Genomic DNA, 22969 nt, shown 5'->3' with positions numbered 1-22969 from the left:
AGAAGATCAAAAGTTGCTGGTTTGGAAATGAGATTTAATAATTCCTGGGGCATCATCTGTTGAATATGATTAAGAGGGATGGTCAGAAGCTGTTTCCTGATCTGGGTTGCTTTAATATGCCCACCTTGAAAGCCGTTACACAAAATAACATGTAAAGCTATCCAGTTTCATCTTGAGTTGCTCAAATTGTGCAAAATAACATATAAAGAGATCCAGTTTCATCTTGAGTTGCTCAAATTGTGTTAATGTGTCACAAACTATTAATTCTGATACAAACTGCAACATTTAGTAACATGTAACCACAGTTTCTTTCCACGCCTTAATAGCCTTTTGTTGGTCTCCCATTACTAATGTTTAATTACAGAAACTGCCATTATAGTTCCTGATTCTCCATTTAGCAACATGCATTGAGTTAGACTGTGAGGTGATCACACTGGACATATGCAAATTTTTTTACTCATCTCTAGGTAGCAATGAACTGAAGGAGAAGATATTTGCTTTTAATGTACAAGTAGAAATTATCCATAAAACCTGAATAGAGAGAGAAACCTTTCTGACAAGGGAAGGTAGCCATGTGTGCTAAACAACACAAACGTAACAATATTTTATATATATGACAGAATCATGTACTTGTATGAAACACACAGTACTTCACTCTATTAATGGCAAAGTAGATGGCAAGCCTGGAAGAAAGCATTTTGTGCAAATGGAGATGGAACACGTGCAACCAAGACTCACTGGATCTTAAAATCCTGGTCAGTCCAGATAAGCTGATGTGGTCTGGAAGATGCATGTAGCATGTTGTGCTCTTGAGCAGGTTTTGCTACCTCTGCTAGGCAACAAAATAGGCACAGACATATACAGTAGTCTTGCTCAATATGGCTAAAGATAGAAATTTTGTCCTTACAACTATGGATGTGTTTTGTTTTACTGCTCATGTTAATCCCTAGTAGTTGGAACTTGGATAGAGTTATAGGCTGATAAGAAAGTTATTTCTTTCAGAATGGGAATGTTTTAAATATCCCTGTTCCCCTATCTGCAAAGACAATCCTTATAGTGGCAGAACAGCCAACATCTTCTCTGAGCAGCCACTGAGCACCCCGGTCCCCACAGAAATGAGACTTTCCCTCTCAGGGCTACTTCCTCAGCTCAGCTGAATTCCAAGTGCTTCACATTTCTCATTTCAATCTCAATTCTGAGAACTGTCATGTCTTAATCTGCTAAAGCAAGGATGATTTTAATCTGTTGTCCTTTTGTTCTTGCAAGTTTCTGGCAGAATGTACGAGTTCAATTCACGGTCGGGGGCCCGGAGGTGGAAGAAGAGCAATGAGCCCCTTCAGCCAGTGCTGGCTGTGCAGGTAGTGTCCAGTGACACAGAAAACAGTGGCCAAGGGGTGCACAGAGCAGAGGCACCAAGCAAAAAAGAGCCTTCAGAGAAGAAGAAAGAGCTGACTGCAGCAACAAAACCAGCTGCCAAGCCTCAGCAGGGCGATCAGAAACACCAGGCCTCGCTGGGCTGAGACTGCAAAAGAAGAAAGAAGAGTCTGAGGATGTGGAATTATTCTCACCAACCCGTTGAGGCAGGAACTGACCTCCTCTCCCAAAATGAACTCTTCTTTGCTATTAAGCCAGAGTGCATGAGACTCCAAGGTGCCTCCCAACTGACCCCTGATCTGAGCAGCCAAAGAATCAGATGTGATTTTTCTCTCTCTCTCAGCTGTAAAATGAAAGGTAGCCATGAGGTGTGTAAACCAGACCCGAAGGCAGAATGAAGCTAGATGTACGTTTGGCAGGTGCATGTAAGAGGAGGAGAGAAGAAGAGGCAAAAAAGCAGAATAATGGACAAAAGCACTCAGTGCCCACTGTTTCCTGCAGGAACTGGTAGTTTCCCCCTGGAAACTCTGCACCTCTGGCAGACATGTCCACATCCTCTGACTGCCTTTGGGAATGGCAGCATACACAGATGTGCTTTCTCAACAGGGAATGGGGTCTCCTGTCCCTGCTGAGCAACCAAATGAATGAAAAGCACATCAGGGTAGAAATGTTTGCTGGTAAAAGCTAAAAATATTTTCTTTTCATTCAGTATTTTATTTCAGCCCTTACTTGCCCTCCCATCTTGCTGTAGAAAAGACCATGGCTTGAAAGCAGTTCTGGAGTAGAGAAAACCCTTAGCCTCTTGTAGTATCTCAGCCTGTCAACACTTTCAGCTTATTTATCTTTTGTATCTTTTGTAACACTAAGAGCATTCAATAGCTTCACCTTTGGTATTTCTTCTGGCACATTTAATGCTTTAGAGAATCAAGTGGAATACACTCAAAAGAATAATAACAGTAAACACATGGAGTGAAATAATCTTTCCTGAGTGTGAGCATGTATACTGTAAGTGCTATCTAAAAACCTGATATAAAACAAACAAACTTGCCAAGATTTTATAAAATTATTTTAATCTGAAGAAAAATAATTACAAATGATGACTTAATGACTTAATGCTGTATGTCTTGGCTTGTTTTCTTTCATGATAGCAAAATTATATTTTGACAGCAAGGGACTGATACCAGGTGTCAAAGAAAATTTCAGTTTAAGTTGAGCAGAGGCGGTCAATGCAGGCTTTATTCAGTCTCTCACATACATGGTTTTTGTCGTACAATGAAGGATCTGGGTGGAGAAATCCACAGTAATTTCACTAAGGATCCTACACTTCACAAAAACACCTGTCATGGTACTGTAACTCTTTGCTGTGCTCCAAAGGAGTGACTTGGCTCAGGAGCAATTTCCCTAACAAACACAATTAATCTTCAGTCAAATGCCATTTCATTGCACAATCAGAAACCCAGTATGTAATGAACACCGCAGATACAGAGTGGTGAAAGAGTGATTTATACTCTCTGAGCACGTTATCACTTTACTGTGCCCATGGCAGTTGTCATAACATTGCTTGACCCTCCAGAGCCAAAGGGCAGCCACACATCCAGTGCTCCAACCCACCATTGTTTGCCTTTTTTGCTGCAAATACAGCACATTCAATTTCTATTCAGGCAGTTTTCCAGTGACATAAAGAAACTGCAGTTTCCTAGCAGATCTTCATAGCACTCTGACACCAAACCACCCACAGGCATACCTGGCACCTCCAGACATTAAATTTTGTTACCTGAAGAAGTTAACTGCATTATTTTCATGACAGGAAGAGACACAGGTTTTTGTATTTACTTTCCTGGGCATTTCACTAGGACAGCTGCTTTGCTTCCTTGATTAATCTCATTCTGCTTCAGTGACTAAGGGATAGTTTCTTTTTTTTAAGGGAAGGGAGAGACAGGCTGTAGTTTCAGCCAGGAAACCGACAAAGAGACAGATGAATACTCGTCTTTCTTTACTATTGTTTCTGCTGCTGAACTGCACAAACTTATTTCCTTCCTTCTTAGGGGAAAAACCCCAACAGCAATATAACCTGGTATCACAGTAGGCTCTGAACTCCGCGTATGCAAACAATGTCATGGCCAACACTCCTGGTGCCATGGTCTCCCACAGCTGGGCAACAGCTGGGTGAAAAGCAGCTGCTCTTGTAGTGGTGCTCTCATACTGTGGGCTCAGAACAACTGATAGTTGAACAAAGAGGAACCATGGATATAAGAGATGACAGGTCCAAGCACTGACGCTGCCCAGAATGCCTGCACACAGTCGAGGTGGTTTTAGCTGGTGTACTCAGCATTTGGGGGAAGGGGCAGGTTTAAACAAGTAAAGCATTCTGTGAGTCCCATGCACTCTCCGCATGAGGAAACAAGTGTGCTGACCACAAAGCACAGCTTCACCCTTCCTTACACTGGTGCTTCCATATGTGAAATGCTCATCTCCAGCTCCAACTCATTCTTTATCTTGATCTTTCCCATGAAATCTTATTTTGGACGTGCATAGGCTACTTCCCTTGTTTAGGATCTATAAAATCAAGGAATAGCAAGGTTTTATATGAGCATTAGCTTTATGCTAAAGTGGCACCATTTTCCTGTCAGCTGACCCTACTACTATTGATGTTCCTCCCTGTGAAGGAATCAAGAATGAATTCTTGGTCTCCTTGAGCTAAAGCACATCCATTCACATCTCTGGTAGGACAAATTCAGAGAAGGTAGAACTGACTGACCCAGGTGTACGCTTGTTACATATTGTATCAAACAATCTGTGAAAAGATATAAAAGCAACATATATTTTTCTCATAAAATAAAGATTATAATGCACTGTGCAGTACAGCTTTAAATGTTAGAAACCTCTTCCAATTGTCAGAGGAGCTTTTGTGCTTTATTTATTCAGAAGTCTTTTGAGAACATGGAGTCAGTGTCGAACTGCCAATAGACGGACTGAGAAGAAAGATTAAGTGCGGCTCTACACAATAAAAGCATTTGATTATTGAAACAATTAGCAAAGACCATTGGTCCTTTCCATCATTTGAAGCCTTCAGGAGGCAAGAACAGCTGCTGTGTGCTGTAGAGGGTCAGACTAGATGATGGGAACAGCCCCTTTAGTCTTCAACAGCTCTGTTAGTCTCTGTGAACACAGACACAAGGTATGAACTTTGGTGCCATTTATTTTGAGTGATGGCATTGATAAGCTGAGACCAGAAGAGGAGGAAAGGCACCTGGTGGTTCAAGCAGACTGGCTGGGGGCAACAGTTCCTGACCTACAGCTGCCTATTACATGTTATGCAATAATTTTATCTGAAGTCTACAAAAATCAATGTGAGTTCTGCCACAGCTTTGGATGGCTGTGTCTCCACCTATTACACATCTCTGAAGTGCTTCCAGATCTGATTGACATTGCTCTGAAAGCTTCAGTGATTAGGAAAGAGCACCGGTCACTTTTCCTGATGGGGTCTAATTCCCCCAAGCAGTTTATGAGTGATCATAGAACTGGGGGTTTTGTGCTTTTCTTCAAAGGCTCTGCTTTCACGCTGGTGTTATAAATAGCACTTGCAAGAAACATCAGAAGTCTCAACTTCTGGCAATGTAACTTCATTTATATTAAGGAATATAAAAGTGCCAATGCTGCATTTCTCCATGATCTGAAAGACACCGACACATGAGAACAACACCAGCTGCAGAGATGAGAATATCTGCCCAGGAGGCTGACACTTAGTGACTGCTCACTAGGAGCAAGAACTGGTGTTTGGATCACCTCAGAGAAGGAGCTCAGACACAGGGAGCAATCTTGCTCCTCCTGAGAAAATAACCTGGCTGCTGGATTATTTTATGAGAGCCAGATTGCAACACCATAATGGAACTAACATTTTAACAGCAAGCAGCCACAACTGCATGTTACACACGCCCCAGCTGGTTAGTGGTGTGACTCCTCCAGCCACAACAGGCCCTTTGCAGAGCTCCAGCTGAAAGGCTGAACACAGGCTCAGCCCCCACTGGGCTCCATCTGCACATGCCCTGTCTGGATGTGCAAGCTCCCTGTGTTGTCACAGGGGAGAAAGAGACACTGGGGGTGACTTATTAAAAAGCAGACCTCTAGAATGGATCAGATGAACTGTGCCCTAAAAGCAGTTCTTTCTGGATGCCTAGATCAGATATCAATGCCTACACAGTACACACAAAGGTAAACCTGAGTCTCAGCCCAGGTTGTTTAGGTGAGGGCAGGTGTGTGCCATTGCACCAGTGCCTGAGGAAGCTGAAAATGAGGGGAAAAATGACCACGGAGGTCAGCCAGGCTCTGCTGCTGCCTGCTCAGATCCCAGGAGAGACATGGCCTCACCCACACTTTGTCAGTGCTCCAAGGCTGCTTTCTGGGACCTAGCTTGGGGTAATTCTGCATGTGGAAGCAGATGTCATGAGATGTGCATCAAAGAAGCCCAGTAGAAAAGCATGGCTCTAGCCAGGGAATTAAAGAATCAAATGCAAGCTTCAGCAAGTTTCTGCAGCAGGCCCATTGTTATTGAGTGAGAGACACACTTGTAAACAAAACAGATCAATACATCTTACTCTGAATTGTGTTCAAGAATTGGTGTCACGCTGAAGTTTTTTGGTACCAAACTTCAGCTGCTGTGGGTGAGTAGATGTCTGGGATTTGATTTTGTGGCAGGATCCATGCTTAACTTCTGAAGCTTGAGAAGACCAACTGGTGAATGACATGGGCAAGGCATGGCTTGGTCTGGCCATGCAGTTGTGCTTCATTTTTGATTCCTGCCTGTGGATACCAGCTGGGGCCATGCAGACTGGAGCAGCAGTTCTGTGTTTGCATAGGACTGGGCTCTCTGTGCACAGCTGGCTGCTTCCAGAGAGGCTGTGTGTATCCATGCACATGAACCTCACTGAGGGAGGGTTTGCAGGCCAGCTCCTGTCCATGGAGGCAGCAGGACTGATGGACCCACAAGCTGCTCTATCTGCACATTTAGCACAGCTCTGGACACAGCGCCCTGTGAGGGGGCAGGAGCTGCTGGAGAGGGTCCAGCAAAGGGCAACAAAGACAATGAGGGGTCTGAGGCATCGCATGAGGAGAGACTGGAGGAGCTGGGCCTGCTTAACCCAGAGAGGATGGAGGGGGGATCTCAACACAAATATCTCAAAGGCTGATGTCAAGAGGATGTGCCAGACTCTCTTCAGTGGTGCCAGTGACAGGAAGAGGAGCAATGATCATTAAAAAACCCTAAAACCGATAAAAATTTCCACCTCAATGTTAGGAAGAAGTTCTTTATGTTGAGGGCGGCAGAACACTGGAACAGCTGCCCAGGGATGTCATGGAGCCTCCCTCTCTGGAGACATTCAAACCTCACCCTGGACACCTTCCTGTGTAACCCGATTTTGGTGATCCTGCCTTGGCAAGGGGATTGGACTACATGTTCACCAAAAGTGCCTTCCAGCGCTAATGATCCTGTGATTCTGCAACAACGGGAGCGCTCCTGGGCCCGCCAGCCCCAGGCAGAGAAGGCGCAGCACTGGCCTGGTCCCGGTTCGCTCCAGCCACTCCTCCTTTCCTGCAGGTCCTGAAGCGATGGCAGAGGGCTCCGTGCCAGCGGGTGGGTGCCTGCTCCGCTGGAACTCTCCAGGTGCTGCTGGCAGAGAGGGAGGCAGGGCACGGGCCGCTCTTCAGACGGGGAAGCGGCGGCACGGCTGAGCTCGGGACAGCCCGCGGAGCCCTGCTGCTGCTGCCCGGGCTCCCTCAGCGCTGCGGGGGCTCGGGGCGGGCCGGGCACAGCTCAGCCCGGCACAGCACAGCCCGGCACAGCTCAGCCCGGCACAGCCCGGCACAGCACAGCCCGGCACAGCACAGCCCGGTACAGCCCGGCACAGCACAGCCCGGCACAGCACAGCCCGGTACAGCCCGGCACAGCACAGCCCGGCACAGCCCGGCCCGGCTCAGCCCGGCACAGCACAGCCCGGCACAGCACAGCCCGGCACAGCACAGCCCGGCACAGCACAGCCCGGCACAGCTCAGCCCGGCTCAGCACAGCCCGGTACAGCCCGGCACAGCTCAGCCCGGCACAGCACAGCCCGGCACAGCCCAGCCCGGCACAGCCCGGCCCGGCACAGCTCAGCCCGGCACAGCCCAGCCCGGCACAGCCCAGCCCGGCACAGCACAGCCCGGTACAGCCCGGCACAGCACAGCCCGGCTCAGCCCGGCACAGCTCAGCCCGGCACAGCCCGGCCCGGCTCAGCCCGGCACAGCACAGCCCGGCACAGCACAGCCCGGCCCGGCTCAGCCCAGCTCAGCCCGGCACAGCTCAGCCCGGCCCGGCTCAGCCCGGCACAGCACAGCCCGGCCCGGCTCAGCCCGGCACAGCACAGCCCGGCCCGGCTCAGCCCAGCACTGCCCGGCCCAGCCCAGCATGGCCCGGCTCAGCCCAGCTCAGCCCGGCTCAATCCAGATCGGCCCGGCTCAGCCCAGCCCAGCCCAGCCCGGCTCAGCACAGCCCGGCTCAGCCCAGCCCGGCCCGGCTCAGCTCAGCCCAGCATGGCCCGGCTCAGCCCGGCTCAGCCCAGCCCAGCCCGGCTCGGCCCAGCCCGGCTCCTCCCGGGCTGCCCCGCACCCCCAGCACCGGGCCCGGGCAGCGGAGGGACGGCGGCTGCAGGGCCGCTGGGAGAAGCCGGGAACAACGACAAGTGAATTAGAGAAGGAGAGAAAAGAGCCGGAGCGCCAGGCACCATAGCAATGTAGGCGTATGCAGAAAGAGATGATCTCCTTATAGGATTTATCCGTGGCAGAGCACACTGGGTCACTCCAGGAACGATCGAATGACCTATTTTCTGTTCGCTTTGAGCTCTTCCCTTTGCCACACTGAACACAACCCTTTCCTTGCCGTTTATCTGAGACAGAGGATGGATGCTCCTGCGCTTCATCACCGACTCTTTTTGCAGACTGGATACAAAGGGCAGGCAGGGAAGGATGCTCTGGCAGTTCTCTGCACAGCCATGGGCACCAAAGCAAGGAGGAACCATATTTAATCCATTTTCACACTGAATTTCTAAACGCTCCTCCCTGCAGTATCCAGCCTGATCACATCTTCCCACTTCACACAAGCAGTATAACCACACTGACACCTAGAGAGGAGGCTGAGGTTTCTCTGTCAACCACCAGCACCAGGGCTAGCTGTCTGATACACTTACTCTGAAATGTCCTCACAGATGTGAAAGCATGCAGCCTGTGGTAGAAGCATCTATGAGATTAAACACTTGCAAAATTTCAGGGAAAAAAAAAATAAAAAGCAGTTTAGAAAAGTGACAGAATTTAAAGAAGTCAAAATGGACACTAATTTCTGCCAGTGACCTTCTGCCGAAGGGTGTTCCCTAGTTGCTTTACCAAAATACAGCAGTATTTGCTTGCTACAAAATATTGAAAGGCAAGGACTAAAACGGCAGATATGAAACCACATCTGTTCAGCTGCTAGCCAGCTGTGAAAGTGTCTGAAGAAGTTTGGTACCTTGCTCTGTCAATCACTACCCCAAAAGCATCCCCAGATATCTGAACACCCCATTTGAGCTTGCCTGGGGAGATCAGAGTCCCACCGATGTCTAACAGCAGCATATCAAGCTCAGTGATATACAAACCTCAGTGAAGAATTTCCTAAACTACTTTGCCCGATGCCAGGATGTGTTTTGGCATCCTACCAACCCCACTGGTGCTGGAGGGGATGAGAGAGAAGGGGGAAGTGAGCAGAGCATTGGTGTAATTCTCCCTGTCTGTCTACACAGGCTGGATGATGTCTGTGGGACAGCTGATGGATAACCCGTGTCCAGTGCACCCACCAGGACCAGCAGAGCTGCAGCTTGTACCTTACACCCTTTTGTCCCCTCCCCACCACTGCTGCACGTGGAGTGAGGGAGCCAGCTTGGATGATCAACAAAGAGCTAAAGTAACAGACATTTCAGGACAGCATTTCACCGTTGTTCTGGCGCATAAATCAGGACAGGGATTTCCTCATGCACAGCCAGTATTGAATCAACACCATGCTCTTACATGCTCCTGAAGGGATCCTGCCCCATCATTGAACCAGAAGCTTTTCCCACAGAGTTAAAAGGGCATGAACTTACCCTCTTAACAAAATAAAGCAGCAGCCAGCCCCAGGGTGTCTCCAGCCAGAACTTGGCCGTAATCACTCTGCTGGCTCTTCTTGCATGAAAGAATCACTGTCCTTTCAGCTTTGTTAGCTGCAGGTCATGGCAGGTGGTTGCAATTGAATGTTAGCTCTAGGAAATAATCCAGAAGGGACTGATCCTTTCTGTTCATTTTGGTGCACCAGCACATAAGCACAGCCAGTAAAATTCCATCGCTCCATCCTGGAGGCCTATGGCACTTGCTGTAAATCCATATGTAACTGCCCAGCTCATGGAAAAATAAGTTCATGGTCTCTTGAAGAAGAAAGTAGAGATCTTCCAAGATTCCAGCAGTCCTGCTCTACTTCCAGCAAGAAACTGTTGAAAGCTCTGAAGTGCCCACACTGACCACATATTAAACCAGACATTCAGTAAAGTTCAAAATTAAATTACTTCCTTTATTAAGAGCTTTCAGGGCCTCAGGATGAAAAGGAAATACATGCCCTTCAGCCTTTTTACTTTAGCAAAGCATTTCTCAGATTCATTTCTAGGTCTATCTTCATTCTCAAGATGCTCTTTGTGGAGCTGAATGCAAAAAAGCATTCAGCTTTCTCCTGTGCCTGCCAGTCCTTTCTCATTACTTTTGATGCACAGTCTCTGTGGAAACTAAAGCTAAAAATAATCACCCTCATCTCCTCCACTAGCACATACTATTTTATTGTCTAACCATAATTGCTTGATCTACCTGCATTCATGATCTTCTAGGAAGAGACCTTCCCAATATCATGCCAATTTCTGTATGAGGCCTCTCCAGGGGTACTGCTGGTGGTGTGCCTGGGATCATTGCCTGCACCCTGACATAAATATGCCTTGTAGCCACAGTCATTACTGGGAACCTCTGAAAACCCCCAATTCAGCTCTGAGCTGCTGCAGCTTGAAGGACTCTAGAGCCATTTTTCTCCTTTGGATTCATTTTTAGAATATTGCGTCCTTTCCTCTCCTCTCGTGCTTCTGATCAGGGATCTTTTGTTTGCTGGTCAGCTCACAGTGAAATGTGCAGTTGAATTGCAGGCTGTTTGCATGGTGTAAACGGGACCTGTTCTAGGGCCCATCATGTCAGTAAAGGGCCCAGAGCCAACACTGGCCCTTCTGAAGGGAGGGAAAGCTGCTGATGCAATCCTCCATCAAGTCCTTGTGTGAGAGTCGGTCAAATTCAGTCTCAAGGCATCACAGCCTCCTCCTGCTGTGTGCAGACTGGGCTGTTTTATGGTACTAGAAAAAGAGTTTTCATCAAATAGCCAACATCTGTCCTTTACCTTTTGTTTCTTTGCTGGACAGCAGTCTTTATGTCACTGCAGGCAGAGACCTTGTCAAGCCACTGATGCCACCCAAATGCCGACTGAAAGTCTAAGCAATATAAGAGAATCTACAAAAAACCACCCCTGGGATCTTCCATGCTACAGCCACCTCTCTGTGGAAGAAGAGGTGTGCCATTTCAGCTCATAGGATCAGGCACAATGTAGAATAACTGTTCTCTAGCTATTTCAGAGTGATTATGAAATGAAATCTGAGGATACATTTCCTGTATTAATGTGGCTGTTGAGGGAGCAGCTAAAGCATTTTGTTCTGCTAGAGCCAGTGTAGAAGCAGAAAATAATTTTTCTGATCTGAAAGCTGTTTAAAAAGAAAATACTACAAAACTTTAAAAGGAGTACAGTCTAGAGGCTCATAAAGGTAATAGTGAAACATAGTATTTTCAATTCAGAAAAAGGGAAAGGAAAGCCACAGAAGCATAAGGCAGGAGAATCCAGCAGAAGGATTAGTATGCACAGTGCAGCCATTCACCCCAGAGCAAAGGAGAGCTCCAAGGGAACCTGATCATATTAAATATAAAGCTAAAATTAGATGCTTGGAAAAGCAGATCGGGATGCAAAAATTAAAAATAGCTGCTGTATCTGCAGAAAGTAGTGGAGAATTAGATTTGAAGTCACCAGAGGAAGATGATTTAGGGGATGTTATATATAAATGAGAAAATAAAATGTAGCTAGGAAGACCAGCATGTACAGCAACAGATGGATCACCATCCCAAGGCAGGGAGGGCACAGCATCTAAAATGATTGCTGCTTTACATGACAAGAAATAACCCAGGGGATTCAGCTCTGATCTTCGGGCACAAAAAGCAACAACTCTGGCCTTGAGTGCAGGCTACTTCCACACTTCAAATTAAATTGAAACAAAACAGGTGAATTGATTAAAGCTGGTGCTAATGCCAGTTTTTACTCAGTTTGTGATTGAGTATCAACATACAGCCTTTTCCATGACTGCATTAAGTCAAATGGCTGCACAGACAGGTAAGGAAGAAATGCAGCTGGCAGCAATAACAAAGTCACAAGCCACGAAAAGACAGAGCAGGTTTTATGAATAAATGAGGAGTTGTTCAATTGTTGACAGGATGTAACAGCAAGTACAAACCACTCTCTGCTGATAGGGCACAGGTACCTGCAAACAGCAGGTACAATCTCCTGGCAGCAACAGCAATCAATCAGATTCCATGGGCCTGATGGATTATGAGAACCTGATGTCAAACACACCCCTACCATCTGCAACAAATGCTGATGTAGCAGAATGAGAAGGAACCTACCCAGAGAGCTAGAAGAACACTCTTACTGAGTATTATGGGTTTGGTTCAGGAGGTAAGGGAGGGGGAAAAAAAAGCCTGGGGGAGCATTCCAGTGTCAGCCAAGCAGAACTCACAGTGAAACATTAACTGAAAACATGGACAGCAGAGAACAAGATCTAGCAGAGGCAGATTTTCTCAAGAAAAGAATGAAAGAAAAACACTGTCAGGGTCAGCACTTATTTCCCTAGCCCCTAGAGGGCACATCCTGAAACAAAGGGCAAAACCTTTTACTACTTCCATGTGGGCACAAATTTTTAGGATGACACAACACAGCTCTATCTTGCTGCCTCCCTAACTCAGGATGAAGAATGAAATATTCAGGCAAGAAGAGTGCTAATGAGTACAGGCAAATTTTTGAAAGTTGCAACTGAAAATTAAAAGGAAGATCTGTAAAAACACAAGGCTGACATTTTAATTTCTTTTCCCTGCTCTAAAAATGTAGTGTCTGTAGAAAAGCAGAGTTTCTAAGGTGCACCTGGATTCACTTGACATGGCAGAAGAGAATTCCACATTTGAGTCAGTCTCTAGAGTGCAGCTCTGGAGGGATTCTAATATACAGGGCCTGGATCTTAAACTTGAAGAAAACTCCCTCATTCCCTAATATTTAAGGGATGGGGTTATGCTTCTATCCTATACCATTCTTTTGACTAATTAATTATTCAGCTTAGTATTTCAAGGTGATTAAGCAGCAAAATATGGCTTCTGACTCTGGTCTCTGTGACAACTTTGCTTTAGGCAATACAGCAAATCTGTTAGGAATGAACACACACACAATACTCTCACAAGAATAAAAGATGATCCAGAATGTCTGATGTGCTTGTCATGACTTGCTCGAGAGTGGGGCCTTTGTGGCAGCGTGAGGGACTGTGTTCATGCAGTTTGCAAGAGTGAGGTATCCCACCAGCTGGTTTGGGCATGCAGCCAAACCAGCCCAGAGCAGCACAGCCCCAGCTTTTATGTGCTGCTCAGTTCTATGCAGTAGGGGAAAATAAACAGGCTGCAGCTACCCTGTGTCCATGAGCAGGTGATGAACCCACAGCCTCACAGCTCTTCACATCAAAGTGGCATCTGTCTTCTTTCTCACCTTCAGTGTTGAACTCCATACCCATATCTTCCACTGCTGCCAAGGGTGCAGCAGAGCCAGAGCCTTGAGGAATTCACCACCCAGCACAAGCCACTGTGTGGCTCCAGTACACCCAGTTCTAGTGATGGTGCTGGCCTTTCAGCTGGTGTTTCAGTGTCCCAGCCCCAGCCTGTGCTGCAGATGGGTTTGCTTGCTGAGGTGACAAGGCCAAAGGGGTACAGACCCCAGAGAGACTCCATTCTGCACTATTGGCACTGGCTCTTGGGGGTTTGATCACCAGACCTCTCTTGGATTTAATTTTCTACAGGCTGGTGGCAAAGCTCTCAGCCAACACTGACACCATGCCCACGTTAGGGACTCTCCTGGGAGTTAGCACATGCAGAATATACACGTCTCAGCATTGTCACACGGGCCTGATCCTCAAATCACTGGTCACACCAGCCTAAATCACAATGTACTTGCTTTCTTAAACACCTCCTACTGCTAATGGATTCTACTCTTCTCTAAGGAGCTCTCTATTGTTACCTCGTGCTGACCCCTCAGCTTTATTTTCCTTCACCATCACCCTAAAATCTTTCTTCCCACTGTGGGTTTCTGATCAAAATCCCCTTCTCTAGCATCACACCAGGGATCATGCAGCACTTGGCTTGCTAGGGTTGCATAACTAAAGCCTGCTACCAGAATAATTCCTGCAGCATGAGAGGATTTTTATGAACTGGCTCCACTGATGGCTGCAAGTAAAATTGCTGCCAGCTGAGGATTACTAACCTGTAGAGAGCTGGCAGAGATCCAGGCCCTTTGTTCCCTCAGCACAGAGGGATCAAGCACACTGCATCTCCTGATAGCAGTGGTGATTCTTGTGCAGTCAAGATAAAGCTGGTAAATCAGTCATCCCCCTCCCCTGCCATGAGTAAATAAGACACTGAATGTTTTGCTGCTGCCAGCACAAATATGATGTCAATTCAAAGGCAAAGACTGCTCAGCCCCTTTTGGGTGTCCAGGATAAATGAGAGCAGCTGCTTACTCCTGCTGCATGATGCTTTCCATTTCATCTCAGCTGCAGGACTCGAGCAGCCATCAAAGCCTGCAGTGTTCTGCATCAGTCCCTCCCCCTACAAATGAAACAAGCTTTATTCTAATGAACCAGAGGTGCACAGGGGTTACTCTTCCTTTTTTAAAATCTTCCTTGCTGTGGACTCCATATCACACTTACCTTGGCCTGGTAACAGCAACCTGGCTCTGCATTTAGCTCTGTGGAATGCACACATGCAGCCTGAATTTCTACAAAACACAATCCCTTATTTGTGAATTTCTGTTTTACCAGCTATAGTCCTGCCTGTCATGTTTCAGCTCCTCCTCTTTTGAAGGAGAGCACTCCAGGGATGGGACATATGCTTTTTGTAGAAGAAACAGTTAAGGGTAAGTTTCAGCCTTAAGGAAACAAGAGACATCTTTTTGAGTGGGTATGAAATTCAAGATTTTGTTGAAACAATCAGTGTGCTAAGCTCTCCAACTCTGTTTCATTTGTTGGCTGGACTTCAGCCATCAATAAGGCCTATACTCATCTAATCATTACTGTTCTCATGGGTGCAAAAATACTCACTATTCCCATTTTATAACTAGGCCATGTCAATGACTAACAGGTCTGTTTGTGACAAAGATAAGCACATAAGAAATAGACATAATTCTGTTAAAAATATTAAAGTCTGATTTAGAAATTTTAGCCATGTAATATGTAATCTTAAATCCCAATGATTGAAAAACCTGATTAATGTATAACTACCATTTTTTTTCTTAGAAAATATGAAACTAAGAGCTTCAGATTTTAGGATTAAATATGTATTTTTCAATAAATAAGCCTGCACAGCGATGCAAACAAGCAAAAATTTCACTTATTAGCTCTTCTAAAAGGCAATTCAAACGAAATTCTGGATAGCTATAAGTAATAAAGGCCCCTACTCTGAACTGACAGAAGGAAGTGCTGAGCAGCATTAGGCAGCAGGAGTGATACAGAGTCCTCTTTACAAAAAACCCACAGGGCCCCAGTGTAAGAGCCCCTCCTGTAGCTGAAGTAACTCCTCCAGCCAACAAGGGTGACCATAACTGAAGCTACAAAGCCAATGCATTTGCATCCACTGCTACAGCAGAAAGGACCCAAGGCACACTCCTTCAGCAGCAGTCATACTGACTTTATTACACTCTTTGAGACTACAGTTTACTCTCAGAAGGTCAATAGCTCCGGCACATCCAACAACTACAATTTGCATTATATACACACTATTATGTCTATTTTCAGCACAAACAGTTAAAGCAAACAAAAAAATAACTGAATGGCTTTCATATTAGGTTTATCAAAGCATTTTTCCGGGCAATTCCCAGGGAGTCAGACACCTTAGTAAAGAAGTCCACATGAGAAGTCCAAATATCTTTCCCAATGAAAGAGCTGAACAACATCAATGAAGGATTTGTCATATTCAGACATCTCCCCTTACATCATTTCACACAACATTTGTTCATGCACCTCAAAAGTAATAGACAAGTATAATCAGTAGCAGAATATACCAACTTTGATTTCTACAGTATTTGTGTTTTGGGCCATACTTTATTTTTCCTCTCTCCCTCCCCCCTCCTTTAAGTGTTTAAATCATCTATTTCTCCCATATACAAGCTCTTATATTAGTGAGACTAGAAGCTATGAACTCATTCAACAGATTTCCTTGTTCAGAGATTGTTCCAGGCCATTAAACAGCAATAACACACTAAGCATAGAAGTAACATCTTTCCTGACAGGTCTAGCAGCAGATCTGATACTCCTTTCAGATCACTGGATCTGGAAACCCTCACATCCTGGCTGCAACTCTGACAGAGCTATGAATTCTACTCATGTGGCTTTTGCAAGGTATCAGTGATAGGAAGAAACTAAACTTTTTAACCTGCCCTGGGTGAATTTACTTTCCATTTCTCAGAGAAGACTTCTCAGAACTGAACATTTTGCAGTAATAGCCCAGATACAGCTGCTTCTCAGCCATCCCTCCTATAAGGCTAATTTAAGGACCAGAAAGGGTCATCTAGATAACCTCTTCATTCCACTCTTCAAAAACTGTAATATAATGCTGCACAGCCTTGAAAGACGATATAGTTCATGATAATTAAACATTCAGTTGGAGTACCCAAGACCTTATGTCAAACCATAGTGCAAAATGGAAGCTTGTATGAATTATCAGTTATTATTGAAATGAACTCTTATGGTCCCATGCTTTGGGTAGCGTGATGAGAAAGTGGAAGCACTTCAAAATATCAATATGTTTTTTATACCCTTTCCGTTGGACTTTCAGAAATTCTGTTCCATTGGTTGTGCAAGTTGGTGTCCTTGTATACAAGCCAAACATTTCCTGCCCACAAAACCATATTAAGCAAGCCAAACACCTGTAGGGTAAAGAAAAAAAAAGAAGGGGTGGGGAGGGGGGGGGAAGAAAGGTTAATATTAAACTTGTTGTGTTTGATTAGGTTTTGTTTCTCTTTTTTTTTAAAAGAAGCCAAAATGTCTCTTCAAGGCAAACCAGAAGCAAGCACTATCTTTGGCACTCCTTTCATTTGGAGAAGATATTTCCACATGCTTCAGAGTAATATAAGCTATTTTAGTTATTTAACAGAATTTTTTGTAGACCAGATAGTCAAAATTACTCTATACTTTGCACAGAATTAGAAAAATTGTTTTCAGTAACTGAGCACCTCTGCAAATACACTCCCAGCCCAAATGACTAATTATTATTGAGCCAATGAATAATAGCCTGAGTTTTGCAAAGCAGGATTCACTAGGAAGATCATACATCATAAGATCATAAGCCTAATTTGCTCTGCTATGAATTGTTCTTTGTAGGAACATGAGCATCACACCATTATGTTACAAGGAACCTCAATTTGATGTGTAAAAATGGTCACAGTTGAGTAAAAAGCTAGGTTCAGCATCAGCACAGAATTTCCTCCTTACCTATATCAATCATCAAACCACTTTGTGGCCCAGTAAGAAATTTTAAGTTGCTCTTGGCTAAAGGCATAAATAGACACTCAAATGCATCTGGAAATGCTGCATGTAACAGCTCTAGTGATACATCCTGCAAGCTGTTTCTCATTATTTTCTTTAGAAGAAAACTTGTTTCCTCCAAGAAATTATTTGCTCAGTGTTTTACCACAGTATTAATAGACCTGAATGACAAATAATCCATAAAGAATTCTTAACACAGAGCAACACGTGCAATCAGTAGAAGAGGACTCTCAGGTACCATTTGTTGTTTTCCAACACATTTATTGTATCCATCTGGCAGAAGGCATACATACCACAGACACATTCAGAATTCCCATGCTGGTTACAGAAAGAAAATGGCAAGTTGTTCCTGGTGCTTTGCAAGATTCAATTCCTGGAATAATGCTGGCTCCTGTGGATGCTTTGATGTCAGCAAGTGCCTTTGCCCAAACAAAAGTACTGACCAGCCACAGAAAGGCTGTCAAGACACTGATTGCCAAGTCCTACACAAGAGAAATACTCATTAACAGGTTTAAAAAATGCAGGAATATACATGAGAGCAAGGCAGAGACAATTAGATCAGATATCAATTATATCACCAAGATAACTGCATTAGTGTCAAGGATCACAAGCAAATTTAGTCATTAACAATGTTATAGTTACAACTCAGTGTTGATAACCAGCTACAAAACTGTATGCTTGTGCTTGATAGATGCAAAAGACAACCTCAACCTAAGAAATCTGTTCATAAAACCAAATGCCAGCACCTATTTCACGAGAGTTTGAGCTGAAGTTCAGTAAAGTGAGGGTGATGGGAGAAGGGCAGAGGGTTTAAATCTGGATGGCTGATAGGCTAAAATTAGGCTTGAAAGATCACTAAGTCCATTTTCAAGCATGATATGAAATTTCTCATTCTGAGTTTCAATATTGAGGGTGACTAAAATTCACAAGGTAATTATTTCCCTCTGCCAATTGCAGCAGGTGCTCTATACAGAGAAAATGTTCAGATTAACAGAGGAGGTCTCACCTATGGAACAGTTGTATACTCAAATGCATGATACAAAAGAAAAGTTGTGGTGAAGGAACTGTTCACCTGAAAAAGTGAGAGTTCATCCACGGCTTCAATAACTGCAGTAGGTTTGATGCTATGGATGGCCAAGGGCTTCGGGTGCCCTTTTCTGCTCGAGTGCTGCATGGACCAGTCTAAGATGCTTGTGTTCACACTCCATTTAACTTTTGTAACTACTGGATATTCACTAATCATTCTTGCATTAGCAATATTTCTCATCTCTTTGTGGTGTCAAAGCACCAAAATATCTTCATATTACTTACAGTTAGTGGAAACTTGTTATTTTCCTGATACACGTGGTAATATCCAACATATACCACAAGGGCAGCAACACAGTAGAGGAACACCAATGCTGCCAGTGCAACAAAGAACTGTGCAGGAGAGGAGAAGTTGCCCATGAGGTAGACATCAGTCCAAGTACCGCCACAGCCTTTTGGGTCTGGTGCACTAAATACAACAGTATTCAACCTGTGAAGATTATATCCATGTGGTTAGAGTTTGCTATACAATGGGAGCTTCATATAATTACACTTCATGCTGCACAGCAGCAGCTCTTTTGTATTTTTATATAATAATTATAAATTGTATAAGTTTACTCTGAAAGACACACTGTAGATATATAAATAATCGGTTATGCAACACAAGGAGATTGTGTCAAGCCATCTGGAGATTGTGCCCCATCCTACACTAAGATATACAATAGTGCCTTCTGGAGAAGAATCTTAATCTCATTTTTAGGGCAGTTGAACAAAAATTTCCCAATCTGGAAGCAGACTTAGCAATATTACTTGAGAGACTGGCAGTTAAACAGGGTGATCAGGATTTAAAAGGCATTACAGCTACAAAAACCACGAGCACCAAAGCTGAACAAATAAAGCTGTGTGACTAGCATTGATCATTCTGTGACGAGTATAGAATTATTTCAGAACCCCACTTTCTCCTCCAAATTCTGTTTCAATGTTAGGTTTTGAGACCAAATTGTTGCAGTGGCTTTTACTAGCTGTCTACTGACTCAATCTTTGTATTTATTTATGTTATTATATTTATTGAACACAAATGGAACACCAACCCTGCACTCATTGTAGCTGTGCAGCTGCAAGAGCAAAGAGGAAACCTTCTTCCTCCTGCTCCAGGAAAGGAACTTGTCTCTACAAGAACACTGCAACAACACTGAAATATTTAGGGTTTTTGTTCCCAACATCTTCACCAAGATAATGCTGGAATAAACTGAAAAGAATTTTCCATTCATTCTTTGAATAAAAATAGGATAATGACACATTCAAAATAATCTTATCTGGACCTCCAAAGTAGCTACAAATTGATGAAGAATTAGACTGTTAAAATGGATTGTCCTTTTTTGGTTTACTAGTTATGTTTTACAGCATTCATGCACTGCTAGATTAGGGCTTTAGAGTCATATAGAGCATAAGAGCCTGCTGCCATTTCTACCCACTTCTTTCTGTGGGGCACTAACAACTACACTGCTTTGAACAATTACAACTAAATATTTTTTTATTTCTGCTGCAGAGCAAGCCAGAAGTTTCACATTTTCACTTAGACAGTAAGCATATATTTGTAAGGAGGCAGACAGGGAAAAGGGGAATAAGAAATAATAACTGAAGAGCTAATGCTCACCTGAATGGATAAGCAAAAGCAGCTGTGATTGTTTTGTTTACTACACCTTCACAGGAAACTAGGAGAGCAGTTTCACCTTGGAAACCTCCACATGTGGCAAAAGCAAAGATGGCAAAAAGCTGTAGGAATTGATACACAGACATATTAGTGCACACTACTAGAGCTCAAAGGAAGCAAGCTCAACACTTAACTGAAATAGCTAAAAACCAGAACCAGCAACAAAGTTAGCAAAGTTGAAGTATGAGTGATGTCAAGAAGAAAATGCTGAGTTTCTAAAATCTAAAAACATAAACAACGCTGCTAACCAAAGCCCGTTTAAAAGTGCTTTTGGTTTATCTTCAGTTGCACAGATTTTTTTTTTTTTTGGGGGGGGGTGGTGTTGGATTGTATTTGGTTGAGGTTTTTTTTATATATACATACTAACAGCCAGCATAGTATTTTCTGCAGTTGATAAAGGAAATACTCATACAAGTCTTGCATATCCACAACTATAAATTCAAATAACTAGAACACACATGTTCAGAGTATCACACACCAACCTGTCTCTCTAAAGAGCCATTATTTTCCCTTTTTCACCATCCAGACCCTAAACCCCCAATCATCAGAACACAAAACACACAGCAGCACAAGCTGCTGTAACACACTTGTAATTAACACATCGAGTTTATGTACCTGCAGTCCAGGGGTGTGGCTGAGGAGCAGCCCAGTGTTGGACACCCAGCACCAGCAACCTGGGGCAGGGTCTGTCAGCCCAGTGGCTCACACCTGCCCAGGGGTCCCCAGCCCAGGCACAGGAGCAAAGCCAGGCCTGGGGCAGCAGAGGAAACAGCCTCCCAGCTCCACTCACCCATTCAAGGACCTTAACAAAGCCCAGAGGCTCCAGGAGCATGCTGAAGTCCATCCTCAAACCCAACATTATGGTCTCCCAAGGCAGGAATCAGGACCAACACCAACTACTACAACAGCCCCCCTGGCACCTCCTTATAGGGGCACCCCTTGCCACACCCCCTCACCTGGAGATGGGTCTGGACCCACCCACAGACACTCAGCTGGGGCTCTTTAGCCCCAGGCCTTGTCTGGGGGCTGGGGAAATGATGCAGGGGCTGTCACAAGGGAAATAGTACTGGTCATTTTGTGTAATCAGGCAGCAGTGACTTCTTCCTTTCCCCCTTCCTCAGCCCCTTCCTCTTATCTCCCCACCCAGCACACTTTGGACAGTCATTTGTACTGTACCTTGAGCTTGATGATTTGATGGCAAACAAGGCACAGGAACCCAAAAATCCATGTGCTTGCCAAAATCTCATCGACTATTTAAACTTCCATTGTTTTCTGCGGGTTTGTTGCTGATATGATAATCATCAGTAAAAGTTTAGAGCTAAAACTCATGCTGAAGAGGGTTTGAAGACTGTCAGAGGAGCTGCCCTCTTCCCTGGCCAGAGAACATGGATAACCAAGGTGGCCACAGGCACAGCACTTGCTGCCACAGTTTCCTGGCTCTGAATCAACATCCTGTAGGAGCTTCTGGGGTTGCTGAGGGCCTTTGAGGAGCATCAGAGTGTCTGGTGATGCTCTTGAGAAGGGGTGGCTGTGGGAGGCTGTGGTTGCTTCTAGCAGGATCCACCTGATCTGGCAGCTTATAGCAGGATCTGCAAGCAGATCCTGGCCAAAGGTCCTGGGTCCCAGCTGAGCAGGTTTTTCTGCCAGGCAGCCTTGAAGAAGGTGCTGAGGAGATGCCAGTGGAAGACCTGGCTTTGAGTCCAGCTCCTGGGTGCAGTTAGAGTGTGCCAAAGGGGGCCAGCCGCCTCCATAGGGCAGCAGGGCTCAGCTGTGGTGGTGGTGGGCTGCTGAGGGTCCCAGTCCCAGCACTGCTGGGATCAGCACTCCCTCGGCTCAGATGAAGCTGCTGAAGGGGTTGCAGCTGTCCAGCCCTGGGGCTGACAAGCTGAGGTGCTCCAAGGACCTGGTACTGCCAGGTAAGGAGGGCTGTGGAGGCTGGGGGCTTGGCTGAGTTTGCTCTGTAACAGATGTTCTTGCTGTGAATAAGTCACGGGAGGCCAGGCAGGGGTGGGAATACAGGAGGAAGCTTCCAGGCTGGGGACTCCCCGTGAGAATGGTAACAAAGGCAGTGTTCAGCTGGCCTGGGGCTACAGGGACTGCCATCCTCACACGATTCAAGGAGAATTTTTGACACCAGCATTCTGTGCAATGACCAAGAGAGGTGCTGACATCTGCCTGCTGCTACAGATCCTGGAGGGAGTCTAAGTTAAAGCTGTGAAAAGGATGGCTCTTTTCTTTCTTTCACTGCTTAGTTAAATAGTAGATAAATCTCACAGAAAATCCACCATCATCCAGAAAAGCAGTACTGAGGGTTCAAGCCACCGTGGTTAGCTTTGCTGCCTGGATAGCCAGTGCCTGTATGGAGTAAAACAGGAATATAAAACCAGGGAGAGACCAAGGTAAAATGTCTATTTGGTCATCTTCTTGACATCCTCCAGGCCACAGATAAGTGGTGTATACAATCTTAGTTCAGCCTAAATGAACCAAGTAACTCCCTGTCCTCTCATCCAATATACCTCTGTCATTCTTTCTGTCTTCCTTCTTCTGCATATTCTACTTAAACTCTATAAGCAATGTATCTCCTTAAAAGTTCGTATAAACATTGATTTGATTACTCTGCTTTTCCACTTGTCAATTAAAACCATTCCATAATTTAAAGCATTTTTCAAAATGCTCTCAGTCCTGATTTCTTGCTCTTTCTTCCTCAAGCCTTCTCAGATGCCAGATGTCCAGTATGGATGTACTCTGAACTATTTGCAATGTTCTAGCTGTGGGCATGTTAATCCAAAATTGGAAAAGGTTCTTAATTTTTCCCTCCATATAACTTATCTTCCCCCGAATTTAAAAGTATTTTGGAACATTTCTGCTTGTGGATTTCATTCTAAAGTGATACCAAACATTT

The 22969-nt window shown here is 44.9% G+C and overlaps 2 protein-coding genes across 2 annotated transcripts in view; one reads left to right on the top strand and one right to left on the bottom strand.

Annotated features, from left to right (window-relative positions):
* Nucleotides 1–1768, top strand: part of CDHR3 (cadherin related family member 3) — a 34059-nt gene extending 32291 nt beyond the window's left edge. The window contains exon 20 of the mRNA XM_066319226.1: nt 1267–1768. Coding sequence (XP_066175323.1) covers nt 1267–1520 — 254 coding nt within the window. The 3' untranslated portion in view covers nt 1521–1768. The remainder of the gene's footprint in view (nt 1–1266) is intronic.
* SYPL1 (synaptophysin like 1) overlaps nt 1–20926 on the bottom strand; it is a 362670-nt gene extending 341744 nt beyond the window's left edge. The window contains exons 1-5 of the mRNA XM_066318696.1: nt 20858–20926; nt 20011–20129; nt 18639–18843; nt 17621–17809; nt 16108–16708 (exon numbers count right to left, since the gene is read on the bottom strand). Coding sequence (XP_066174793.1) covers nt 16592–16708; nt 17621–17809; nt 18639–18843; nt 20011–20129; nt 20858–20926 — 699 coding nt within the window. The 3' untranslated portion in view covers nt 16108–16591. The remainder of the gene's footprint in view (nt 1–16107; nt 16709–17620; nt 17810–18638; nt 18844–20010; nt 20130–20857) is intronic.
* Between the last annotated feature and the right edge of the window lie 2043 nt (nt 20927–22969).

This window comes from Sylvia atricapilla, chromosome 5 (genome assembly GCF_009819655.1).
Source record: "Sylvia atricapilla isolate bSylAtr1 chromosome 5, bSylAtr1.pri, whole genome shotgun sequence".
NCBI classification, from domain to species: Eukaryota; Metazoa; Chordata; class Aves; order Passeriformes; family Sylviidae; genus Sylvia; species Sylvia atricapilla.
Note: the sequence above shows the minus strand (reverse complement) of the source record. Positions and strands in the feature narration are given on the sequence as shown.